Source organism: Mauremys reevesii, linkage group 24 (assembly GCF_016161935.1).
Source record: "Mauremys reevesii isolate NIE-2019 linkage group 24, ASM1616193v1, whole genome shotgun sequence".
NCBI lineage: Eukaryota > Metazoa > Chordata > Testudines > Geoemydidae > Mauremys > Mauremys reevesii.
This window is the reverse complement of record NC_052646.1, coordinates 9182426-9202922: the sequence shown is the minus strand read 5'-3', so window position 1 is coordinate 9202922 and position 20497 is coordinate 9182426. Positions and strand designations below refer to the sequence as shown.

The 20497-nt window shown below is 51.4% G+C and overlaps 1 protein-coding gene across 9 annotated transcripts in view; it reads right to left on the bottom strand.

Annotated features, from left to right (window-relative positions):
* USF1 (upstream transcription factor 1) overlaps nucleotides 1–20497 on the bottom strand; it is a 28279-nt gene that overhangs the window by 4635 nt on the left and 3147 nt on the right. For 3 of the 9 annotated variants that reach the window (XM_039512080.1, XM_039512079.1, XM_039512081.1), the window contains exons 2-7: nucleotides 5839–5928; nucleotides 5151–5200; nucleotides 4369–4487; nucleotides 2743–2844; nucleotides 1236–1434; nucleotides 353–440 (exon numbers count right to left, since the gene is read on the bottom strand). In XM_039512080.1, the coding sequence (XP_039368014.1) occupies nucleotides 353–440; nucleotides 1236–1434; nucleotides 2743–2844; nucleotides 4369–4487; nucleotides 5151–5200; nucleotides 5839–5846 (566 nt within the window). In that variant the 5' untranslated portion in view covers nucleotides 5847–5928. Of the gene's footprint in view, nucleotides 1–352; nucleotides 441–1235; nucleotides 1435–2742; nucleotides 2845–4368; nucleotides 4488–5150; nucleotides 5202–5838; nucleotides 5929–6174; nucleotides 6271–6374; nucleotides 6450–20497 lie in introns of those variants that run through there. The other 6 variants (XM_039512078.1, XM_039512083.1, XM_039512084.1 and 3 more) reach the window with 6 other exon arrangements.

Below are 20497 nucleotides of genomic sequence, written 5' to 3'. Positions count from 1 at the left end.
AGCAAACAACCCCACCAGGCAGTGTAACGCAGACGCTCCGCACTGAACGACAAGCCCCATGGCACATCTCCAAGCACTTTACTCAGGGTAGAGCTGTTTTACAGGGAGGGAAACTGAGGCAGGGAGTGGCGTAACGATACACAAACAGCAAGCCAGTGGGACAGCCAGGAACAGAAGTGGGAAATCCCGACTCCCAGCCCCGTGGATCAGCCCACAGCTGCTCCCCATAGCTGTAGATCAGAACACAGACTCCCACTCTCCCCACAAGTGGGAGACATAAGAAAGAAGGCTACTAGGGAAGAAGGAGGAAAGCGGGATTAGAAGCCGCGCATGGGGCTGGACAAACACTCACGGAGAGTAGGGGTGATTCCTGGGCGCGATAGATCTCTGAGCTCCGCCCTGCAGAACTTCCTGGGGTGACATCATCACGAAGAACTGCCCTGAACAATTGGAAACACAAGAGATGGGATCACAAGGGGAACGTTCGCACAAGGTATGAGAGAAAGCCATATGCGTGGGGCGAGGGAGCACCGCTGACCCATCTCTGGGGTGACCGCACTGGCTTCATGCGCTGCCAGCGTATCTGGACACAGGAGGGAAATGCATCGGCAGCAGCTGCTCTGCAACAAACAGGGCTTGAACCTCTGGGTTTAGGTGACGCTCAATTTGTGGCCTGGTTTTGGGAGGTACCAAGCAGACAACTCCCAGAAGTCAGTGGGAGGCAGCAATCCTCAGTACCTCTGAGGCTACAGATTTGTAAGGGGCAGCATTTAAGTCTAGAAACAAGAGGGGACAAACGGAGCCAACTCGAATCAGCATTGAGGTGTCTTCTCTGAATTTAAACAGTCCCACTGCTGGGAACAGCTTTGGGGAGAAGCAGGGAGTGAAACCGAGAAGAAGCAAAAGGCAAACTGACCAGTTTAGAATCAACATCCCAGCACAGAGCGAGCGAAGCCCCACTGGGGCAGAGCGACCCCACTCTGGGGTGCTCTGTGCTGGGGTAAAGGGGAGGGAGGTCCCTGCTCTCCAAGGCAGCCTCGAGGCTGGGCACCCCTGCAAGCTGGGGAGTCCAAGTTCCCGGCACGCCAGGGAAGCCCATCGGCGTGGTAGCAGCAGAAGGCTGCACCACCAGCATGGAGGACTCCACAGCTGACCCACGTCGGAGCCGGCTGCACAAGTCACGGGAGACAGGCCCCGAGAACGCAGGCTGAGTCCCAGCCCCCAAGTCATCCAACCTGTACCAGTGGGTGTGGCCTGCCCCAGGAGGGCCTCTGAGTTCTGGGTGGTCACCACCGCGGTGGCCGTGGTCCCCGCACCGGCAGAGGTGCTGGTGTCTGCCACAGCTGTCGTGGGGAAGTACGTGTAGTGGGTCTCCGTGGCTGTGGCTTCCGTTTCAACAGCATCTTCGCTGGTAAATGCACCCTGGATAACAGCCTGGAGCAGAGAGGGGCAAAGGAAAGCGAGATCTAGAGCAGAGGTTCCCAAACTGTAGGGAGTGGGTCCCCAGGGGCAGGACGGGGTTATCAGGGAGGCGCAGACCCAATGGGGCCACACTGAAGGGCTGGTGTACAGAGGGGGCTCTGTCTGGCAGGGGAAGCAGGCTTGGCTCTGTGTGGGTGGTCTCCCTGCTTGCCTCGCTCCCACACTGCCACAGCCCCCAGTGGGCAGTTCCCTTTCTCTGCTGGGGAGGCCGGTGGGGACTCTGAGTGGACAGCAGAAGGCTGCACCCCAGGAGTACTGACCCCCAAGCCAGACACAACCTCCTCCCGACCCCATCCCTTCAGCACAGCCCCAGGCACAGAGCCCTGCATGCTGCCCCTGCTGACAGAGCGCCCCCATCCCTCCTTCACTGTGGCCGCAGGGCACAGAGCCCCACGCACTGCCCCTGATGACAGAGCCTCTCCCACACAGTCCAAGAGCTTCCCCCCCCCCCCCAACCCCAGACAGGGGATGTGAACAGGGTCGTGCTGAAGGGCTGAGGTCCAGGGGGGAGCAGGTCCCACTAGGTGCAGCTTTCAATTTCCCCTCTTGAGCCCAGCCCTTCAGCACGACTCAATCTGCTTCTCCTGCGCAGTGGGGGAGCGAGATGGGCAGGAAGCTGGGTCCTGGCAGCTGAGACCCGCCCAGACCGCTGCAGGGAGCGGGCGGCTGTGGGGGCGGTGCACATGGGACGTGAATTTCCAAAGAGGGAAATTCAGAACAAACCACTGGGAACCTCTGATGTAAAGCGACCCCTCCCCCAGACCCTGTTTCGCACAGCTCAGTGGAGGGCCAGCCCTGCAGACCGCAGTCATCTATGCGCTCACAGAATGGCCAGGCCGGTGTCTGACCCCTAAGGGCTCCTCCTGCCCTGGAGGGATTCCTGCTGGAAGGGAAAGTTTGGGCAACACGGCCCAATCGGTGACACGAAGAACCGGGCCGAGAGCCACAAACGGGATCGTGACCATCCCCGGGAGAATGACCTGGGGTAACACTGACCTGGGCCAGACTGGAGCTGGGAGTGAAAGGCTCCACGTCCCAGGCCCTGCCCCCCAAACCACCCCAGCCCCCAACACTGGTTAGCCATCCACTACCAGGGTCTCTGGCCTGAACAGGGGCGTTACCAGGGCCTGGGATAGACGTGACGAACCCTGAGTGAGCTGCAGTACAGACCTCGGTGCGTTGGCACCTCCCCAGCCTGCCAGGCACCTGCAGCGCCACCTCCTCCTGTCGCCACGACGGCTCCATCTCAGCGCCACTCACCTGGGTCATGGACTGTGCTGCAGGATAGCCGCTGATGGCGCCGGTGCCCTCCGTCTGCCCATCCAGCTGCCCCTCCGCCACCTGTATCACCCTATACATCACCTAGGGGAGAAAGCCAAGAGGCTGTTCACATCCTGGGTCTTATTGTCTGGGATGGAAAAAAGGCAGCCCTAGGACCCCTCCCGCCCCCATCACCACTCCGCCCTGCAGCGAGACGGACAAGGGAGCAGGGCAGAGGGAAAGCCCTGATTACCACATGTGTGTGCACACCTGCCCGAACGCGCCCGCGCCCCGGTCACCCTGGCTGATCTCTGCCGTGTTCATGAGGTTTCGCTATGAACACGCGAGCAGCCACCTACTACGGAACCCGTCCGCTGGCCTCACAAACCCTCCTGCCCCGGGGCCTCATGTCCCTTCGTAAGGCAATGGGAATGGAGAGCAAAGACGGCAGGCTGGGGCCCAGGGCCAAAGCCCAGTGCCCTGCAGTGGCATTACAGCCCTTAACCAGAGTACACTCCCTGCCCACAGGAACAGTCCCTACACAAGCCCACTGCTGCCCAGCTTGAGTCCCTGCTAATACATTCCACGCCCAATGCCAATCTGGCCATCAGTCTACCCCGCTGCTCGACCCAGCAACTCCAGTGCCACGCGAGGCTGTTCATGGCCCAACGGTTCTCCGGGCTTTCATCAAAGCAAGTGCCCTGTGTCGCAGGTGGGGGGAGAAGCCTAGATGTCACTAACCCAGCGTGGGCAGCTGTCCCCAGTCTCAGCTTGGGACAGGGTTTGTTTCTACGCCTGGCCACAAACCAGCAGGTGGCAGCCTCGTTTGCCCAGGTCGCCCTGACCCCGTAGTAGGTGCCTGTAGACTGCAGCCAGACTCCCTAGTGACCTCAGGCAGGGCCTCAGATTTCCTTACAGTGCCAACCAGGTCTGGCCAGGGAGACTGTCTCACACACACCTGCCCTCCCATTCATGGCCATGCAGAGCTCTTCCCTGCCCCTAACACCTGGGGCAATGCACGACATATCATGCTCTTTTATCTGCCTTTCATGCAGAGGTGGGGAGCGCTCCCAGCTCCTGACAATGCCCAGCGGAACGGCAGAGGCTCAGCACAGAGCACCAGACCACGGACATTTAGCTTTTCTGGAGCGCTTTATTGTAGCCCTCACTGCTCCTCCCTTTCCCCTGCCCATGCGTCTGTCGCCTGGTCCTCTCTTCCCACCCCCAACCGCACTGGTGGTTAACCAGGTGCCTCGGACATCCCAGAATCAGGAGGCCCAACTCCCCCCACTTGGTGCACTGTCTCTCCTAGAGGTGCAGCAATCTGGCCCAGCACAGATGCAAACGAGGGGCCTGGCCTAGCTAGACTGGACACTAGGTTCTTGTGCACTTGGGTTTGCTCACAGAGCTGCAAGCTTTCTGCACTGGCTGGCATATACCAGCATATGGCCAAGGAGCAAACATGCGGAGCACAGGGGCTGTGTTTCATTTCTTCATCCTGCACCCCTCCAGCGGGGCATTGCCAGGTCTAGGAACAGTCACCCCCACCCAGCCTGAAGGTGTCTCCCCCCAGGAGACAGAGAGACTGGAGACAGCTGCTGCTGCAGGGAGGCCGTGCAGGCGTACCTGAGTCCCGCCATTCTCTGTGCGAAAGACATACTTGATGTTGGGGTCGGAGAAAGTGGCCGCCGACTGGATGCTGGCAATGGCAACGCTGGTGGGATCTTCGCCTGTCGCCACTGCACCTTCAGGAAAGAAAACAGGGACGCACATGACAGGGAAGAAATCATCAGGCAGCAGCCACGGAAGGTTCCCCAGCCCCCACCCCCAATGCCTTGTCCTGGCCAGACAGTTCCCAGCTTCTATGACAGGTCCTGAGCTGCTGAGGCCAACAGCTGAGCAAGATACAAGCAGGACCATCCGTTTCTCTGGAGGTCAAGAGCGAGCAACATTCCTGCTAACAATTCTGGAAGGATATTAAACCTCATGCTTCAGGGCTTAAGCCAGTCTCCAATAGAGACCTAATGTGGGGGGCAGATTATCCCACCTCTGCTACATCCAGGTTCTTACATCTCTGTCACAGACCAAGCTGGCACTCCTAGGGGACTGATGGGTTCCAGCTGTGATAGCAATTCCACCAGGACCTGCAACCTTCCCTCCCCGGCCATCTGAAATCAATTCACACAGCCCGCCAGACAGCCGTCAGATGGCAGAGAGATCCTGGCACCTCCGACGTGGGCTGCATTGGAAACGGTGACACAGCACCACCAGTTCCCTGGGAACCCCACCCTGGGTGGTTGGCAGTGAGAACAACAGTGCCGAATCGTGGCATTTTCCTAGGCAGAGCTTTGGCTCCAGAATGCCATGGGGAGGGTCTCCCAAGGCTGGGAATGGAGGTCGCCCCTCACCTTCCTGGATTTGCACAGTGCCCTCTTCAGTCTCAGCCGCTTTCTGCTGTCTGCAAAGGGAACAAGCCACCAGTGAGGACAGAACACAACAAGCAGCACAACAAGGCTCCCGCAGTGATGGCTGGTGACATGGGGTCAGTATCACAGGTGCTCCGAAAAGCGGAGCCCCAAGTGGAATGTGATTAGCCAGAGGGGAAATCGACTTGTGGAATAGAAAAGATGGTAATTGACTTCCTCCCCATCTGGGTCAGCTACAGTCAAAGTTACTTTTTTTTTTTCTTTTAACTGCTTGTGTTTTTACATCAAACATTCAGGTCTTGTCTGCCCGGAAGACTTTCTTGGGTACGTCTACACTGCAGTCAGGAGGCGTGACTGCAGCATGCGTAGGCATAACCACGCTAGCTCGCTAAAAATAGCACTGGAGCTGGGCGGCTAGTGGCTACTTTGTTATCTGTAGCCAGTTTGCCCGATTCAAGCTAACTCAGGTATGTCTACACATGCAGACATACCCTCAGAGAGAGCTCATCAACTGAGTCAAGAAAGTGAAAGTTGAGCCACTGAGAGGGGAAGGGATTTGGAGACCACCTGTTCGCAGCTCTGTAGTTATCGCTTATTTCATGTCAATGGCAGAGTAACATTTGGATAATGACATCTTGGTTAAAGATGCATCTGTCTCTCTGGTACTTACCCCTTCATCTCTTTGCTCTGTTATGCATCAGAAGAGCAGGTCTTGGATTCTCCCCTGTGCCTCTCACTTCACAGCCTTGTTTTCCAAACCCTGAGGGAAGGAGGAACACAAATTCTCAAAGGCAGGGTGCACACGCTGAGGACGGACACCCCACACACCTCTTCCAGTCAAGAGCCTCTAACTGCCTGGCACTCTCTCCTCTTGGGAGCCCCACACAGAACTGCTCGCCTTTCCTTCTTAGCCCTCTCGCTGCCTCCTCTGAGTGGAGATATCGAACAATCCTTCCACCTCTCAGCCTCACAAGCTGGCGCCGTTATAGACTCTCCTTCTCCTCACCCATCTTGTCTGGCATCCTGTACAACTCCGGCCAGAGAACGTCACACGGCACTTCCTGCACCCAGCCCAGTATCTTGGCTTAGAAAGACATCCAGTCTTGACTTTGGCCTGGTCTACACTGGGGGGGAAATCGATCTAAGTTACGCAACTTCAGCTATGTGAATAACGTAGCTGAAGTCGACGTACTTAGATCTACTCACCGCGGTGTCTTCACTGCGGTGAGTCAACTGCTGCTGCTCCCCCGTCGACTCCGCCTGCACCTCTCGCTCTGGTACCTGGAGTCAACAGGAGAGCGCTCAGGGGTCAATTTATCACGTCTAGACTAGACACGCTAAATCGACCCCCGCTGGATTGATCGCTGCCCATCAATCCTGTGGGTAATGTAGACAAGCGCTTTCAGATGATGGAGAACCCATCACATCCCCGGGACGTTGTTCCAAAGGTTAATTCCCTTTACTGGTGAAAACATGCACCTTATTTCTAGTCTGAATGGGTCTAGCTTCAATTTCCAGCCATTGGCACCTGGTTCTGCCTTTGCCTGCTAGATCCAAGAGCTTTCCACTCTCAGATCTCTTCTCCCTGCGTACATACGTATAGACCAGTGGTTCCCAAACATTTTCATGCCACGGCCCCCTTTGGGATCACCTCTGGCAATGCGATCTCCAGGCTGGGCCCAGGGGTGCCTGACAGCGAGCCCACCAGCCTACCAGGGGTGCCTCCCAGAAGTTTCTCTCATAATACACTGATGGAGGAGACAGGAAGGAGACCAAGGGGGGAGATCCTAAGGGGGGTTGGGTGCTGGAGTGGCTAGCTGGGCTGAAAGAGGCATTAGGGGTGTTTGGGAGAGTAGGGAAAGGGACTTGTTGGGGTCAGTGGGAAAAGCTCAGGCCAGGCCTGGGGAGAGGCACTGACACCAGGTGCAGGCGGTGCTGAGGTGGGCGGAACTGAATAGTTGTGCCACAGGCGGCTGCTTGGCCCGTCCCAGTATCAGAGGCGCCTGCCTGGCCCTGACAGTGCCAGGTACCAGTAGCTGCTGGGGGAGAGGGCACAGGGGATCTGTGCATTGTCCCTGTCACATGGTGCTGATTCTCCTGGCCCGGCCCTCTGCTCCTGCCCCCTGCAGGAACATTGGGACGGGTCCCCCCCTGCCAGGTAATCTCACCTTGAGGAGTTAGCCCTTGAGCCTCCCCAAGGGTATTGGGGCCTTTCCCCAAGCCTGGCCAATAAAATGGTACCCGCCACATGAGATATGTGTACGGCTCTGGGCACCACAAAACACTGAAGTTCTGGCGCACACACCCCTCTACATTTTCAGTTTCTGACCACCAGCCCCTGGTATCCTTTGGGTCACAACCCCCAGTTTGGGAACCCCTGAGAGACTAATCAAGTAGCCACTCAACCTTCTCTCTGATAATCTGAATAGAGGGAGCTGCTTAACTCTCACTGTAAAGCAGGTTTGCCAGGCCTTGGATCATTCTTTTAGCTCATTTCATAGAATATCAGGGTTAGAAGGGACCTCAGGAGGTATCTAGTCCAACCCCCTGCTTGAAGCAGGACCAATCCCCAGACAGATTTTTGCCCCAGATCCCTAAATGGCCCCTTCAAGGATTGAACTCACAACCCTGGGTTTAGCAGGCCAATGCTCAAACCACTGAGCTATCCCTCCCCCCACCAATTTCTGACCTCCCATCAATTTTCAACCTCCAGGTCTGGTGGCCACACTTCTAAAAGAACCCACTATTCCTGAAATAGTCACACTAATGCCATAGACAAAGTTATCACCACCTGCCCACTCCTTCCCAACATTCCCCTGCTCGTACAACCAAGGAGCACATTAGCGCTCTTTGCCATGCATCATGCTGGAAGCTCATGTTCCTTGGTTTCCACCAGGGCGCTTAGGCCCTTTTCAGCACCTCTGCTTTCCAGAATACAGCCCCCAAACGTAGCTAAGCATGACCTGTGTTCTTTGTTCCCAGATGTAGGATCTTCCATTTGGCCGTGTTAAAATACATGATCTTTGCACTCAGTTTACCAATCAATCCACATGGCTCTGTGTACGTGACATATCACCGATTACCACTCCACCAACGTGTATGCCACCTGCAAACTTTATCAGCAATTATTTTATATTTCCTTCTAGAGCGTCGACAAAAATAATACGCTGTGCTGGGCTCAGACCCAATCCTGCAGGGTGCTACTAGAAACCAGTCTCATCTGATGATAATTCCCCATTATCAAGTACATTTTGGGATCTATCAGTTACAAGCTTTCACCCCCTTTACCATGCACTACTTTTATCTTGTATGAAGCTCAATACCAAATTATGTATGTCCAGTGCTCCATGGTAAAACCATCTTCTCTTCCTGCCTCCTCGAATCCCATTCAATGGCTTTTAATGTGCCAGCCATCCCCCTTCTCCTCCAGTTGGTGGCCCTGCACCCTCTCACCCTCCATACACCTCTACCCATTGCCTCCTGCTCTGCCTCCTTCGCCTCTTCTTGGTTTTGCACCTTCTGTGAGGCCACATTGCTTAGAATAGCTTCCCCTCTGCCATGACTCCTTCCTGCTCACACCGGCCCAGCCCCAAAGTGCTCTTCCGGCCAGAGACAGGACCCTGTTCTGTGCTCTGAGCAGCACCACAGGCAATTAGAGCTATCTAGTAATAAGGTTCCTGTTACACCTGAAGGAGACACCTGGGGGGGCCCAGATCCAGTAACGGGTTTACCATGGCACCAGTGGTGCCGGGCCAGAGTCAGAAGGGGCCCCAGCCAGCCTGCTCCCCAGGAAAGCTGCCTCTGGCCCCACTTCACCTCTTCCCCAAAGCCCCCGCCTCTTCCCACCCCTGCTCTGCCCCAGCCCTGCCTTTTCCAGCCCCTGCTCTGTCCCCTCCAGCCCTTCCCCTGAGGACGGCAGCAGGGGTCGGGCACCCTGCACAAACCCAGGTGGTGGTAAGTGGAGGAGCAACCCGGCCCCAGCCTCCTCCACACCGCCGGCTCCCAGCCGTGCCACCAGTGAGTGCTGGGGGGCGGTTACCCCCTGCCCCCCAGCCCCAAGGCTGGGAGTCAGGGGAGCAGAGCAGAGCAGGCTGGGGCCAAGTCACTCCACTTCCCGCTGCCCCATGAGTGTGGGGTCAGTCTGCCCTTCAATCACCGGGAGGCAGGAAGTGGAGCGACACGACCCCAGCATGCTCCGCCAGCTCGGGCTGGGGAGTGGTTCCTCCCTGCCCCCCAAGCCTAGGGAGAAGTTGGAGCGGTGGGGAAGGGGCATGGGATGGGGGTGGGGAAGGGGATAGTGGAAGTGAGGGCAGGAGGAAGGAAAGGGGTGGGATGGGGAGGAGATGGAGTGGTGGGGAAGGGGCATGGGATGGGGGTGGGGAAGGGGATAGTGGAAGTGAGGGCAGGAGGAAGGAAAGGGGTGGGATGGGGAGGAGATGGAGTGGTGGGGAAGCAGCATGGGATGGGGAAGAGAAGGGCATAGGGGAAGTGGGGGCCTAGCATACGGATCTGCTTGGTAGCAGCTGGGGCTCCCCTGTTAAGCAGATCCATCAAACCCCCACCCTGACAAGCCCCACCTCCCCTGCATCTGTACCACCCCAATGAGCACCCCCAGACACCCTCCCCACTGAGCCCCAGCCACCTACACCTGGACCCCCACCCAAATGAACCCCACCTCCCCTGCACCCAGACACCCCCCTTCACTGAGCTCCAACCACTTTCACTTGGTCCCCTCTGCAGACTCTCATTGCCCCTGCACCTGGCACCTCCCTGTGCATCCAGATCCCCCACTGAGCTGCCTGCACCCAGATTGCACCCCACAGAACCCTCTTACCCCCATCTGGATCCCCCCACACGAAGTCCCTCTGCACTTGGATCTTGCAGCCAGGCTGAGCCTCCCTGCCCACATGTGGTGTGCCTGGCGCAAAAGGGGCAGGGCCCCAGGGTGTTTCTGGGTCAGGCCTGGCCCTTGCACTGTGTCAGGTTCAGCCTCACTGCCAAGTCCCTGTCCCAGGAGGGCGGGGGGGGGGGGGGGGGCGGCAGGGTGTTCTCCCACCTCAGTGACCTGTGCTCCCCACTGCCATGGTGGAGCTTCCACATTTATTTATTGTAAAAAATAAAATTGCAGAATTTTAAAATATTATGCACAAAATTTGATGCAGAATTCCCTCAGGAACACGGGGCGCTGTACAGCTGTGATGGTGGGACTGTGAAGGGGGTGCTGGACAGTAGGGGATCTATGGGTGGGGGAGCTGGGCAGGGGGTATGGTGTGCAGGGTGCTGTGCAGTTGTGGAGGGAGGTCAGCAGGAGGGGTCTCTGGGTGAGGGGGTGCTGGGCATAAGGGCAGGGCACTGGGCAGGGGGGCAGTGCGGAAGGGGCACATTGGCAGCACAGGGCTGGGTGGGCCAGTGTGCATCTAGCAGCTGTGGGTTTGTAAACGGTGCCCTCATGCTGGGCTGAGTGGGGCCACTCCCGCTGTGGCACATTGCCCCCAACCGGCCCCTCACTCTGCGAACCACCCCCGCATCACAGGCCCTATTTCCCCAATGGAGGCCCACAAATATGTTCGGCGCCGGACCCACAAAAAGCTCATCTGGCCGTGCCCAGGTCATTAGCGGTAACCCCATCACCTGCCTTACTTCTATCTTATCCCCATCACTCACTGTTCAACCAAGGATCTTCAAGTGCCTTATAGACAAAAGTCTCCCTGCACCGCACAAAAGCGGCAGTTCCACTCTCTGCTACAGCTGCCTTCTGTTCTCACACTCGCCACCAACCCCCACAATTGATCCTGGATCCTCCTCTTTGTTTTTAAACACCCTCTGTGGACTTGTTCCATCTCACTTCCTGGACCATGTCTCTCCGCTGCCAGTCCACTGCTGATCTGACTCGGGCCTCCTCCGCCACCAGGAGTGACAGTGCCTTCTCCTCTGCAGCACCTCGCTGACTCCTCAGTTTGCTTCAAATCTCAGCTGATCCAATCTCAGCAGAGGCGTCCAAAGCTGCCTCAGGGATCTAGGTGGCCCTTAGTCCCCACTAAAATTAACAGCACAACTCTGACCCCTTTATGTCCCCCTCTGCTATCTTTTTATGTGACTATAATTATACAGCGGAACCTGCTTCCACTGCACTTGGGGTAGAGGCCCTCTGGGGGATCAGGCAGCTGACTAAAAGCCCCAGTTTGTTTCAGCACATACTGATTCTGGGATAGCCAAATCTTGGCTTGAAGTGAACTGAAGTAATACCATAAGGAGGAGATCTCAGTGCATGTAGCTGTGAGAAAGCCCTTGGAATGCAGTTTGGATGCACACACAAATACACCTCGTCTCCCCCCAGCCTTCACCTCGACATGCTGACACACACAGAAGCTACAAACTGCCTCGTCTTCACTAGGATGCTACCACAAGTCAGGAACACACCTTATTTCCAAGTGACGACTTGCCCCAAATGCCCTGCTCTGAGCACCAGAGAATACTGCCTCCGTTTACAGTCTGCTCTCAACTCTGCAGGCTCCCTGTCTCCACAGAGAAACTGAAGCAGTAACGCAAGCGTCCCCTCTGCTCCTCATCCGCCCGGCTCCCTGGCTGTCTCTTTAGAGCTCTGTTTCTCTTCTCCTCCTAGTCAAGTGTTTTAGTTGGCAGCTGCCTGGGCCGCTGTTTATTTTAGGCTTCTTGCTTCCATGTTGCATAACAGGGATCACCCCTGCTCAGTGTACTCTGCACATGAATCATTCATTAACATGCCACTAAGCAGGGAAATGATTGATTTTACCCTCCAGCTGGCTGACTCCAGAGTGTCTCAGTTTGTTGTAAGGGCTGTTGGGTTCCCAGCTCCAGAGAGAGGATTTTAATATTTGGAGGGGGGGGGCAGGGGAAGCTAGTTTTTGGACAGTGCTGGGGAAGGGAGATGAATTGACTCTCTGGATACCGAACGCCTCTGGTTTAGCTGTTGGAAGGTGACAGCATGGACAGCAGTTGTTCGAGCTTCCTCTCTAAGGCCCTTGAAGAACCTGCTCTAGTTGATTAAAGAGAGGCCATCTCCATGACCCCATTCATTGCTTGGCCCTTCAGCTGAGATAGCCAACAGGGGGCCGATAACATCAAATAGGGGGCAACGTCTGCGACGAGGACACAAGTTCCACTAAAAAAAACAGGCTGAGACTCGGCATCTCCATCAGCAGAGGCGCAGGATTGACTGGTGGCTAGAGCACCAGCCTAGGATGTGGAAGAACTGGGTGTAAGTCCCTGCTCTGTCACAGACTTGCTGTGTGACCTTCGGAAAATCACTTAGCTGATCTGTGCCTCAGTTTCTCATCAGTACAACAGGGATAACAGCACTGCCCTGCCTCACTGGGGGATTGTGAGGTGAAATTGTGAAGTGCTCAGATACTAGAGTAATGGGGGCCAGATATGTCCCTTAGACAGAGGATGTGTCACACAGTCATTAGATGGAAAGAACTTAAGAGAGTAAAGATTGATTTAGCCTAAGTGGGCAAGGGGGTCGATGAAAGCTAAAAATCAATCTAATCAAATTAAGAGCGTCCACCCAGAATTCTGTACCAGTTAACTACACCAATTCAAAACTAAGTACCAGGTGAAACCAAGCCACTTTGTGTCCAGTCCCTATCGTTGTGAGGTCAGAGTTTATCAGATACCAGTCTAATAGGTGATGCTGGTGGTAGAATGTCTGTGCCTAACGGGGTAAAGAATGTCAGTGAAGCCAAACGGCAAAAATTAAGATGTCTGTATACTAATGCGAGGAGCCTAGGTAACAAAATGGAGGAACTAGAGCTACTGGTGCAGGAAGTGAAACCGGATATTATAGGGATAACAGAAACATGGTGGAGTAGTAGTCATGACTGGAGTACAGGTATTGAAGGCTATGTGCTGTTTAGGAAAGACAGAAATAAAGGCAAAGGTGGTGGAGTAGCATTGTATATCAATGATGAGGTTAACTGTAAAGAAATAAGAAGTGATGGAATGGATAAGACAGAGTCTGTCTGGGCAAAAATTACACTGGGAAAGAAAGCTACTAGAGCCTCCTCTGGGATAGTGCTTGGGGTGTGCTACAGACCACCGGGATCTGATTTGGATATGGATAGAGACCTCTTTAATGTTTTTAATGAAGTAAACACTAATGGGAATTGTGTGATCATGGGAGACTTTAACTTCCCAGATATAGACTGGAGGAGAAGTGCTAGTAACAATAATAGGGCTCAGATTTTTCTGGATGTGATAAGCTGATGGATTTCTTCACCAAGTAGTTGAAGAATCAACAAGAGGGGTTGCCATTTTAGATTTGGTTTTGGTGAGTAGTGAGGACCTCATAGAAGAAATGGTTGTAGGGGACAACCTTGGTTCGAGTGATCATGAGCTAATTCAGTTCAAACTAGATGGAAGGATAAACAAAAATATATCTGGGACTGAGGTTTTTGACTTCAAAAGTGCTAACTTTAAAGAATTAAGGAAATTAGTTAGGGAAGTGGATTGGACTGAAGAACTTGTGGATCTAAAGGCGGAGGAGGCCTGGAATTAGTTTCTGCAGCTTCGACTTAAAGTATCAGAAGCCTGCATCCCAAGAAAGGGGAAAAAAACCATAGGCAGGAGTTGTAGACCAAGCTGGATGAGCAAGCATCTCAGAGAGGTGATTAAGAAAAAGCAAAAAGCCTACAAGAAGTGGAAGATGGGTGGGATTAGCAAGGAAAACTACCTGATTGAGGTCAGAACATGTAGGGATGACGTGAGAAAGGCTAAAAGCCATGTTGAGTTGGACCTTGCAAAGGGAATTAAAAGCAATAGTAAAAGGTTCTATAGCCATATAAATAAGAAGAAAACAAAGAAAGAAGAAGTGGGACCGCTAAACACTGAGGATGGAATGGAGGTTAAGGATAACCTAGGCATGGCCCAATATCTAAATAAATACTTTGCCTCAGTCTTTAATAAGGCTAATGAGGAGCTTAGGGATAATGGACAGATGACAAATGGGAATGAGGATATGGAGGTAGATATTACCACATCTGAGGTAGAAGCCAAACTCGAACAGCTTAATGGGACAAAATCAGAGGGCCCAGATAATCTTCATCCAAGAATATTAAAGGAACTGGCACATGAAATTGCAAGCCCATTAGCAAGAATTTTTAATGAATCGGTAAACTCAGGGGTTGTACCGTACGACTGGAGAATTGCTCACATAGTTCCTATGTTTAAGAAAGGGAAAAAAGGTGATCCGAGTAACTAAAGGCCAGTTAGTTTGACATCTGTAGTATGTAAGGTCTTGGAAAAAATTTTGAAGGAGAAAGTAGTTAAGGACATTGAGGTCAATGGTAATTGGGACAAATTACAACATGGTTTTACAAAAGGTAGATCGTGCCAAACCAACCTGATCACCTTCTTTGAGAAGGTAACAGATTATTTAGACAAAGGAAATGCAGTAGATCTAATTTACCTCGATTTCAGTAAGGCATTTGACACAGTTCCACATGGGGAATTATTAAATTGGAAAAGATGGGGATCAATATGAAAATTGAAAGGTGGATAAGGAACTGGTTAAAGGGGAGACTACAACAGGTCGTACTGAAGGGTGAACTGTCAGGCTGGAAGGAGGTTACTAGTGGAGTTCCTCAGGGATCAGTTTTGGGACCAATCTTATTTAACCTTTTTATTACTGACCTTGGCACAAAAAGCGGGAATGTGCTAATAAAGTTTGCGGATGACACAAAGCTGGGAGGTATTGCTAACACAGAGAAGGACCAGGATATCATACAGGAAGATCTGGATGACCTTGTAAACGGGAGTAATAGTAATAGGATGAAATTCAATAGTGAAAAGTGCAAGGTCATGCATTTAGGGATCAATAATAAGAATTTTAGCTATAAATTGGGGACACATCAGTTGGAAGTAACAGAGGAGGAGAAGGACCTTGGAGTATTAGTTGATCACAGGATGACTATGAGCCGCCAATGTGATACGGCCATTTAAAAAGCTAATGCGGTTTTAGGATGCATCAGGCGAGGTATTTCCAGCAAAGATAAAGAGGTGTTAGTACCGTTATATAAGGCACTGGTGAGACCTCATCTGGAATACTGTGTGCAGTTCTGGTCTCCCATGTTTAAGAAGGATGAATTCAAACTGGAACAGGTTCAGAGACGGGCTATTAGGATGATCCGAGGAATGGAAAACCTGTCTTATGAAAGGAGACTCAAAGAGCTTGGCTTGTTTAGCCTAACCAAAAGAAGGCAGAGGGGGGATATGATTGCTCTTTATAAATATATCAGAGGGATTAATATTAAGGAGGGAGAGGAATTATTTAAGCTTAGTACCAATGTGGACACAAGAACAAATGGGTATAAACTGGACACTAGGAAGTTTAGACTTGAAATTAGACAAAGGTTTCTAACCATCAGAGGAGTGAAGTTCTGGAACAGCCTTCCAAGGGGAGTAGTGGGGGCAAAAGACATATCTGGCTTTAAGACTAAGCTTGATAAGTTTATGGAGGGGATGGTATGATGGGATAGCCTAATTTTGGCAATTAATTTTGGCAATTGATCTTTGATTATCAGCAGGTAAGTATGCCCAGTGGTCTGTGATGGGATGTTAGATGGGATGGGATCTGAGTTACTGCAGAGAATTCTTTCCTGGGTGCTGGCAGGTGAGTCTTGCCCACATGCTCAGGGTTTAACTGATCGCCAGATTTGGGGTCAGGGAGGAATTTTCCTCCGGGGCAGATTGGCAGAGGCCCTGGAGTTTTTTCGCCTTCCTCTGCAGCATGGGGCATGGGTCACTTGCTGGAGGATTCTCTGCAGCTTGAGGTCTTCAAACCACAATTTGAAGACTTCAGTAACTCAGACATAGGTTAGGGGTTTGTTATAGAAGTGGATGGGTAAGATTCTGTGGCCTGCGTTGTGCAAGAGGTCAGGCTAGATGATCCTAATGGTCCCTTCTGACCTTAAAGTCTATGCGTCTATGAGACAAGCATCAATTTGGCCCCTTATATTACTGCTGCCCCTACTGCAAGCAGCAAATGCCGGTTCCAGGGTTATAACAGAAACCAGACAAAGAAATGTCCCTAAACCTCTCAAATATGATCACTACAATGGGAATGCTCACCCCAGCATGTAGATCAGGGGTCGGCAACCTTTCAGAAGTGGTGTGCCAAGTCTGTTTCGCGTGCCAGTAATATATTTTAACATTTTTAGAAGGTCTCTTTCTATAAGTCTATAATATATAACTAAACTATTGTTGTATGTAAAGTAAATAAGGTTTTTAAAATGTTTAAGAAGCTTCATTTAAAATTAAATTAAAATGCAGAGCCCCCCGGACCGGTGTCCAGGACCCAGGCAGTGTGAGTGCCACTGAAAATCAGCTTGCGTGCCGTGCATGTCATAGGTTGCCTACCCCTGATGAACAGTGTAAACCCAGAGTGAGCATCTACAACTGTCAGGGGACAGGGCCAGGCCATATTTTTGCCCCAAACTGAGGTACTGTGAAGGATTTGGAGCTGCCCTGTGATAACTGATGAATACTGTATATTCGCCTGGTTATTGGGGTGTTTACGTGACTTTGAGCTGGTCTACACTGGGAACTTACATCGGCATAGCCTCTCTCAGGATTGTGAAAAAATCCACAGACCCTGAAAGACATAGGTCTGGTCTACACTGCCTGGTTAGATCGACGTAAGCTGCCTTGCGTCATCCCAGCTATGGAAGTGTCTTCACTTCAATGTGGCTCCTGCTGATGTAAATGCCGATTTAGTAACACCATGTCCCCAAGCAGCGTAGAGTCACGGTCAATGTGTCAACACAGTGTCAGCGTAGCCACTGGATTGCTTACATCAATTGGTACTAGCTTTCAGGAGCCATTTCACAATGCCCTACATTGACAGTCCAATCAATACAAGCGCTCCTGGTTAGGACACACACTGCTGACACAAGAAGTGAAGTGTGCACACACACAAGTGATCTAAAAACAGTGGTGGCTCGATACTGATGTAAATTAGGTTGACATAACTTTGTAGTGTAGACATATCTGTACAGGCGAGTCTCATCTTACGCTGAGGTGACGTTCCGCTGTCAGAGCGTAAAGCGAAAATCATGTAAAACGAAAATCGCATATAGTCAAAATTACATTGAGTGTAATGGCAGGCGGAATCGCCCGCACTACAGGTACAGTATTTAAATTATTTTTCTCTTTTTGCCAACCGCGCAAAGCTGAATTCGCACATGTTAAATGCGCATAAGATGAGACTTGCCTGTACTATGATGATCTAACCACTGGTGTATGGTCCGCTAGGTCGATGGAAGAATTCTTCTGTTGACCTAGCTACCGCATCTTGGAGAGGTGGATTAACTAGAGTGATAGGAGAATGCCTCTTGTCACTGAAGTGAGCACTGAAGTGCTGCAGCTGTGCTACCGTAGCCTTTTAAATGTTGAGCTACCCTTACCTTGCTGGCCTTAAAGAAAAAACACCAAATATCATGAGACGCGATCAAGAGTTAGCAACGCTGTTAGGAGGTTAGAGTAGATGACCTAGTGGTTCCTTATGACCTTAAATGACATGAAATGTTTCCATGAAACATTTATAATAATCCCCTGAAAACATTTCACCCCACTACATCAATATGCCCCTGGGATGCTGGCAGGCCAAACCTTGAAAATGCAGTTAACTAGAATCAGAAATTGAACTGACTAGTTCAAATGCATTGTCCAAGCTGGGTGGGTAAGTTAACTACAAGCAAAGGGGAATGGAAAGGTAATACTGCATTTTAAAAATTCCACTTTAATAATCTAAGGTGTTATCCGTGAGAAGTTTGCAGACAGAGGCAAAAGGCAGCATCCCTTTAAGGAAGGGATCTAACAAAACCATTGGCTTGTCCTATTTCTATGTTCTCTCTGGTGATATTTTGGAATGATCTTTCACAGCTGGAAGAAGGAAGTATGAGCAAGCTAACTACAGTATCTGACAGCAAGTTTTTTTTCTTTAACCAACTCACTGAACAGGAAATAAATGACCACTAAAGTGAAAAGCTGGAGCATATTTTGTAAATAGACATTTTACTGAAGAAGAGGACGCTCCTGCAGTGTTAACCCCTATTTCTCTAATGCTCTTGTGACAATTTAAGGGATACACCCAGAAAAGAGACTGATGACAGCATGTGGAACTTTGTTTGAACTCTCAGAAATCCCCGATGAAAAGAGCCTCCTGGATCTCTAGCTGCAAGACATCCATGCTGTATATGGATTCCCGCTGAACATGGATTCCTTCCAGCTCTTACACCCAGAATAAAGACAAGGCTTGGAAAAGGTACCAGTCATCTACTAGCCCAAAAAACCTACTAGCCCAGAGGCCAACATAAGAGAGGGGGTGGCACTGGCAAGATCCATGGGTGATACCTGTGGAGGGGTCCGGCACCTCTACCTAACACAGACAATAGATAGGCCTGGGGGCAGGACTGAACTCCATGCTAGGCATTATAGGCCCAGCTTTTGTTCAGAGAATGTTCCTAGCTCTCACAGACACAGGGAAAGATTGAAAACCTGACCAAAACGTAAGTGGTGCCTGCCGGAGTCTGCAGACACCCTGGAATAAGACCCAAGAGGGGTGAACTGCCCCATTCATCTTAACTGCAAAAGCTGTTGACATCATAAAGAAAAGCAGAGCCCCATGTGAAGTGTGCTTGGGTCCCAGACTGGGCAGCAGACAAAGTCAGGACCCCAGCAATCTAGTGCCAGCTCTGCTATTCACTGGCTGTGTGACCTTGGGCCAATTATTACATAAGAATGGTCAGAGCAAAGGTCCATCTAGCCCAGTATCCTGTCTTCTGACAGTGGCCAATGCCAGGTGCCCCAGAGGGAATGAACTGAACAGGTAATCATCAAGTGAGCCATGCCCTGTCGCCCATTCCCAGCTTCTGGCAAACAGAGGCTAGGGACACCATCCCTGCCCATCCTGGTTAATTGCCATTGACGGACCTATCCTCCATGAATTTATCTAGTTTTTTTAACCCTGTTATAGTCTTGGCCTTCACAATATCCTCGGGCCGCAGTTTTCCCTATCTATAAAATGGGGATGACTGCACTCACAGCTGTAAAGCCCCTGGGGATTTATGAATGAAAAGCTCAGTATAAATTAAACGCTAAGTGTGCTGGCATTGCTACCAGCTTTTCATGCTGCCTCTCGCTGGGAACAGAATGTGAGATATATTTGCAGTCCAGCTTTCCAAGGGAAACAGAAGGAAGGCGCTCTCTTCTGCCCTCCTCCTGCCCCCAAGATTCATGACTATGTGGGGTAGCAGCAGCAGCAGAAGGCAGCTCTAGCCCTACCCCAGGCACTGCAAGAGGATGGCGGTCTCTGCTACAGTACCCCTACCCAGCATCTTTTCTGAGACCCCTTTCCTGTGCGCCTGCTCTAGTGCTACTTCGGCGCATAATTTTTCCAAGCGGCAGATGTGACAACACCACTCTTGTCTGCGGCTACCACAGGGCTCTGCCCAGCTGCATGAGGAGTGACCAGTCTCGTTCATTTCGCTCCAATACTGCTTGAGCAAGCTACAAGCTGCAACAAGGACAATCTGCAAACTCAGGCCAACACAACTGCTGAGGGTCCCATTTGAATGGTTTCCTCTGCAGCCAGAACCAAAATCGTTCAAAAAAAATTAAACATAACAAAATCATGAGCTATAGAATTCTACAGAAGTTGATGCCGTAGCCTCTCTTACCACCTTGATCTCCACGGAAAGCTGCTAACTCACCACCAGCAAGCAGACTTTGCCAAGCCCCAGATACAGATTTTAAAATACCCACTGTATCATTATTATTTATTGTTTGTAGCACCACATTTTAATAAGCTGAGGCATTATGAGTAGGAAGCTTGCAGTTAGAGGTTAATAAATGGTTTGGTAACTAGACAGTAACATTTAAGGAAGAGACCAATCAAACAATTGATTAACTCCTCGAATAAAGACTCTGCAACCCTCTGCAGAAGATCCAGCTCTCACAGATGTATTCGCTCTGCAGAGTAACAGGAGTGAAAACTCATTGGGTGTGATCTTTTTTAGATTCACTTTCCCGTTCTCCCCCCCCCCCCCCCGCCCAAAAAAAACCCATCCAACATTTTAAAAATAATTTTGTTATTTACATTTTTTTAAACAAAGTTGAAGTTACAGAGTCAACTTCAGGGATCACACTGACACATGAGTTTATCACAAAAATCACTTCAGAAGTGAAAAAAAAAATCTTAACTCAAACTCCTGACCCCTCACCTTCTGTTTCCTTCAATCATCTCTCCCCACTCGGACACTGGATGACAGTTTCACTTTCGCATTCTTGATAGT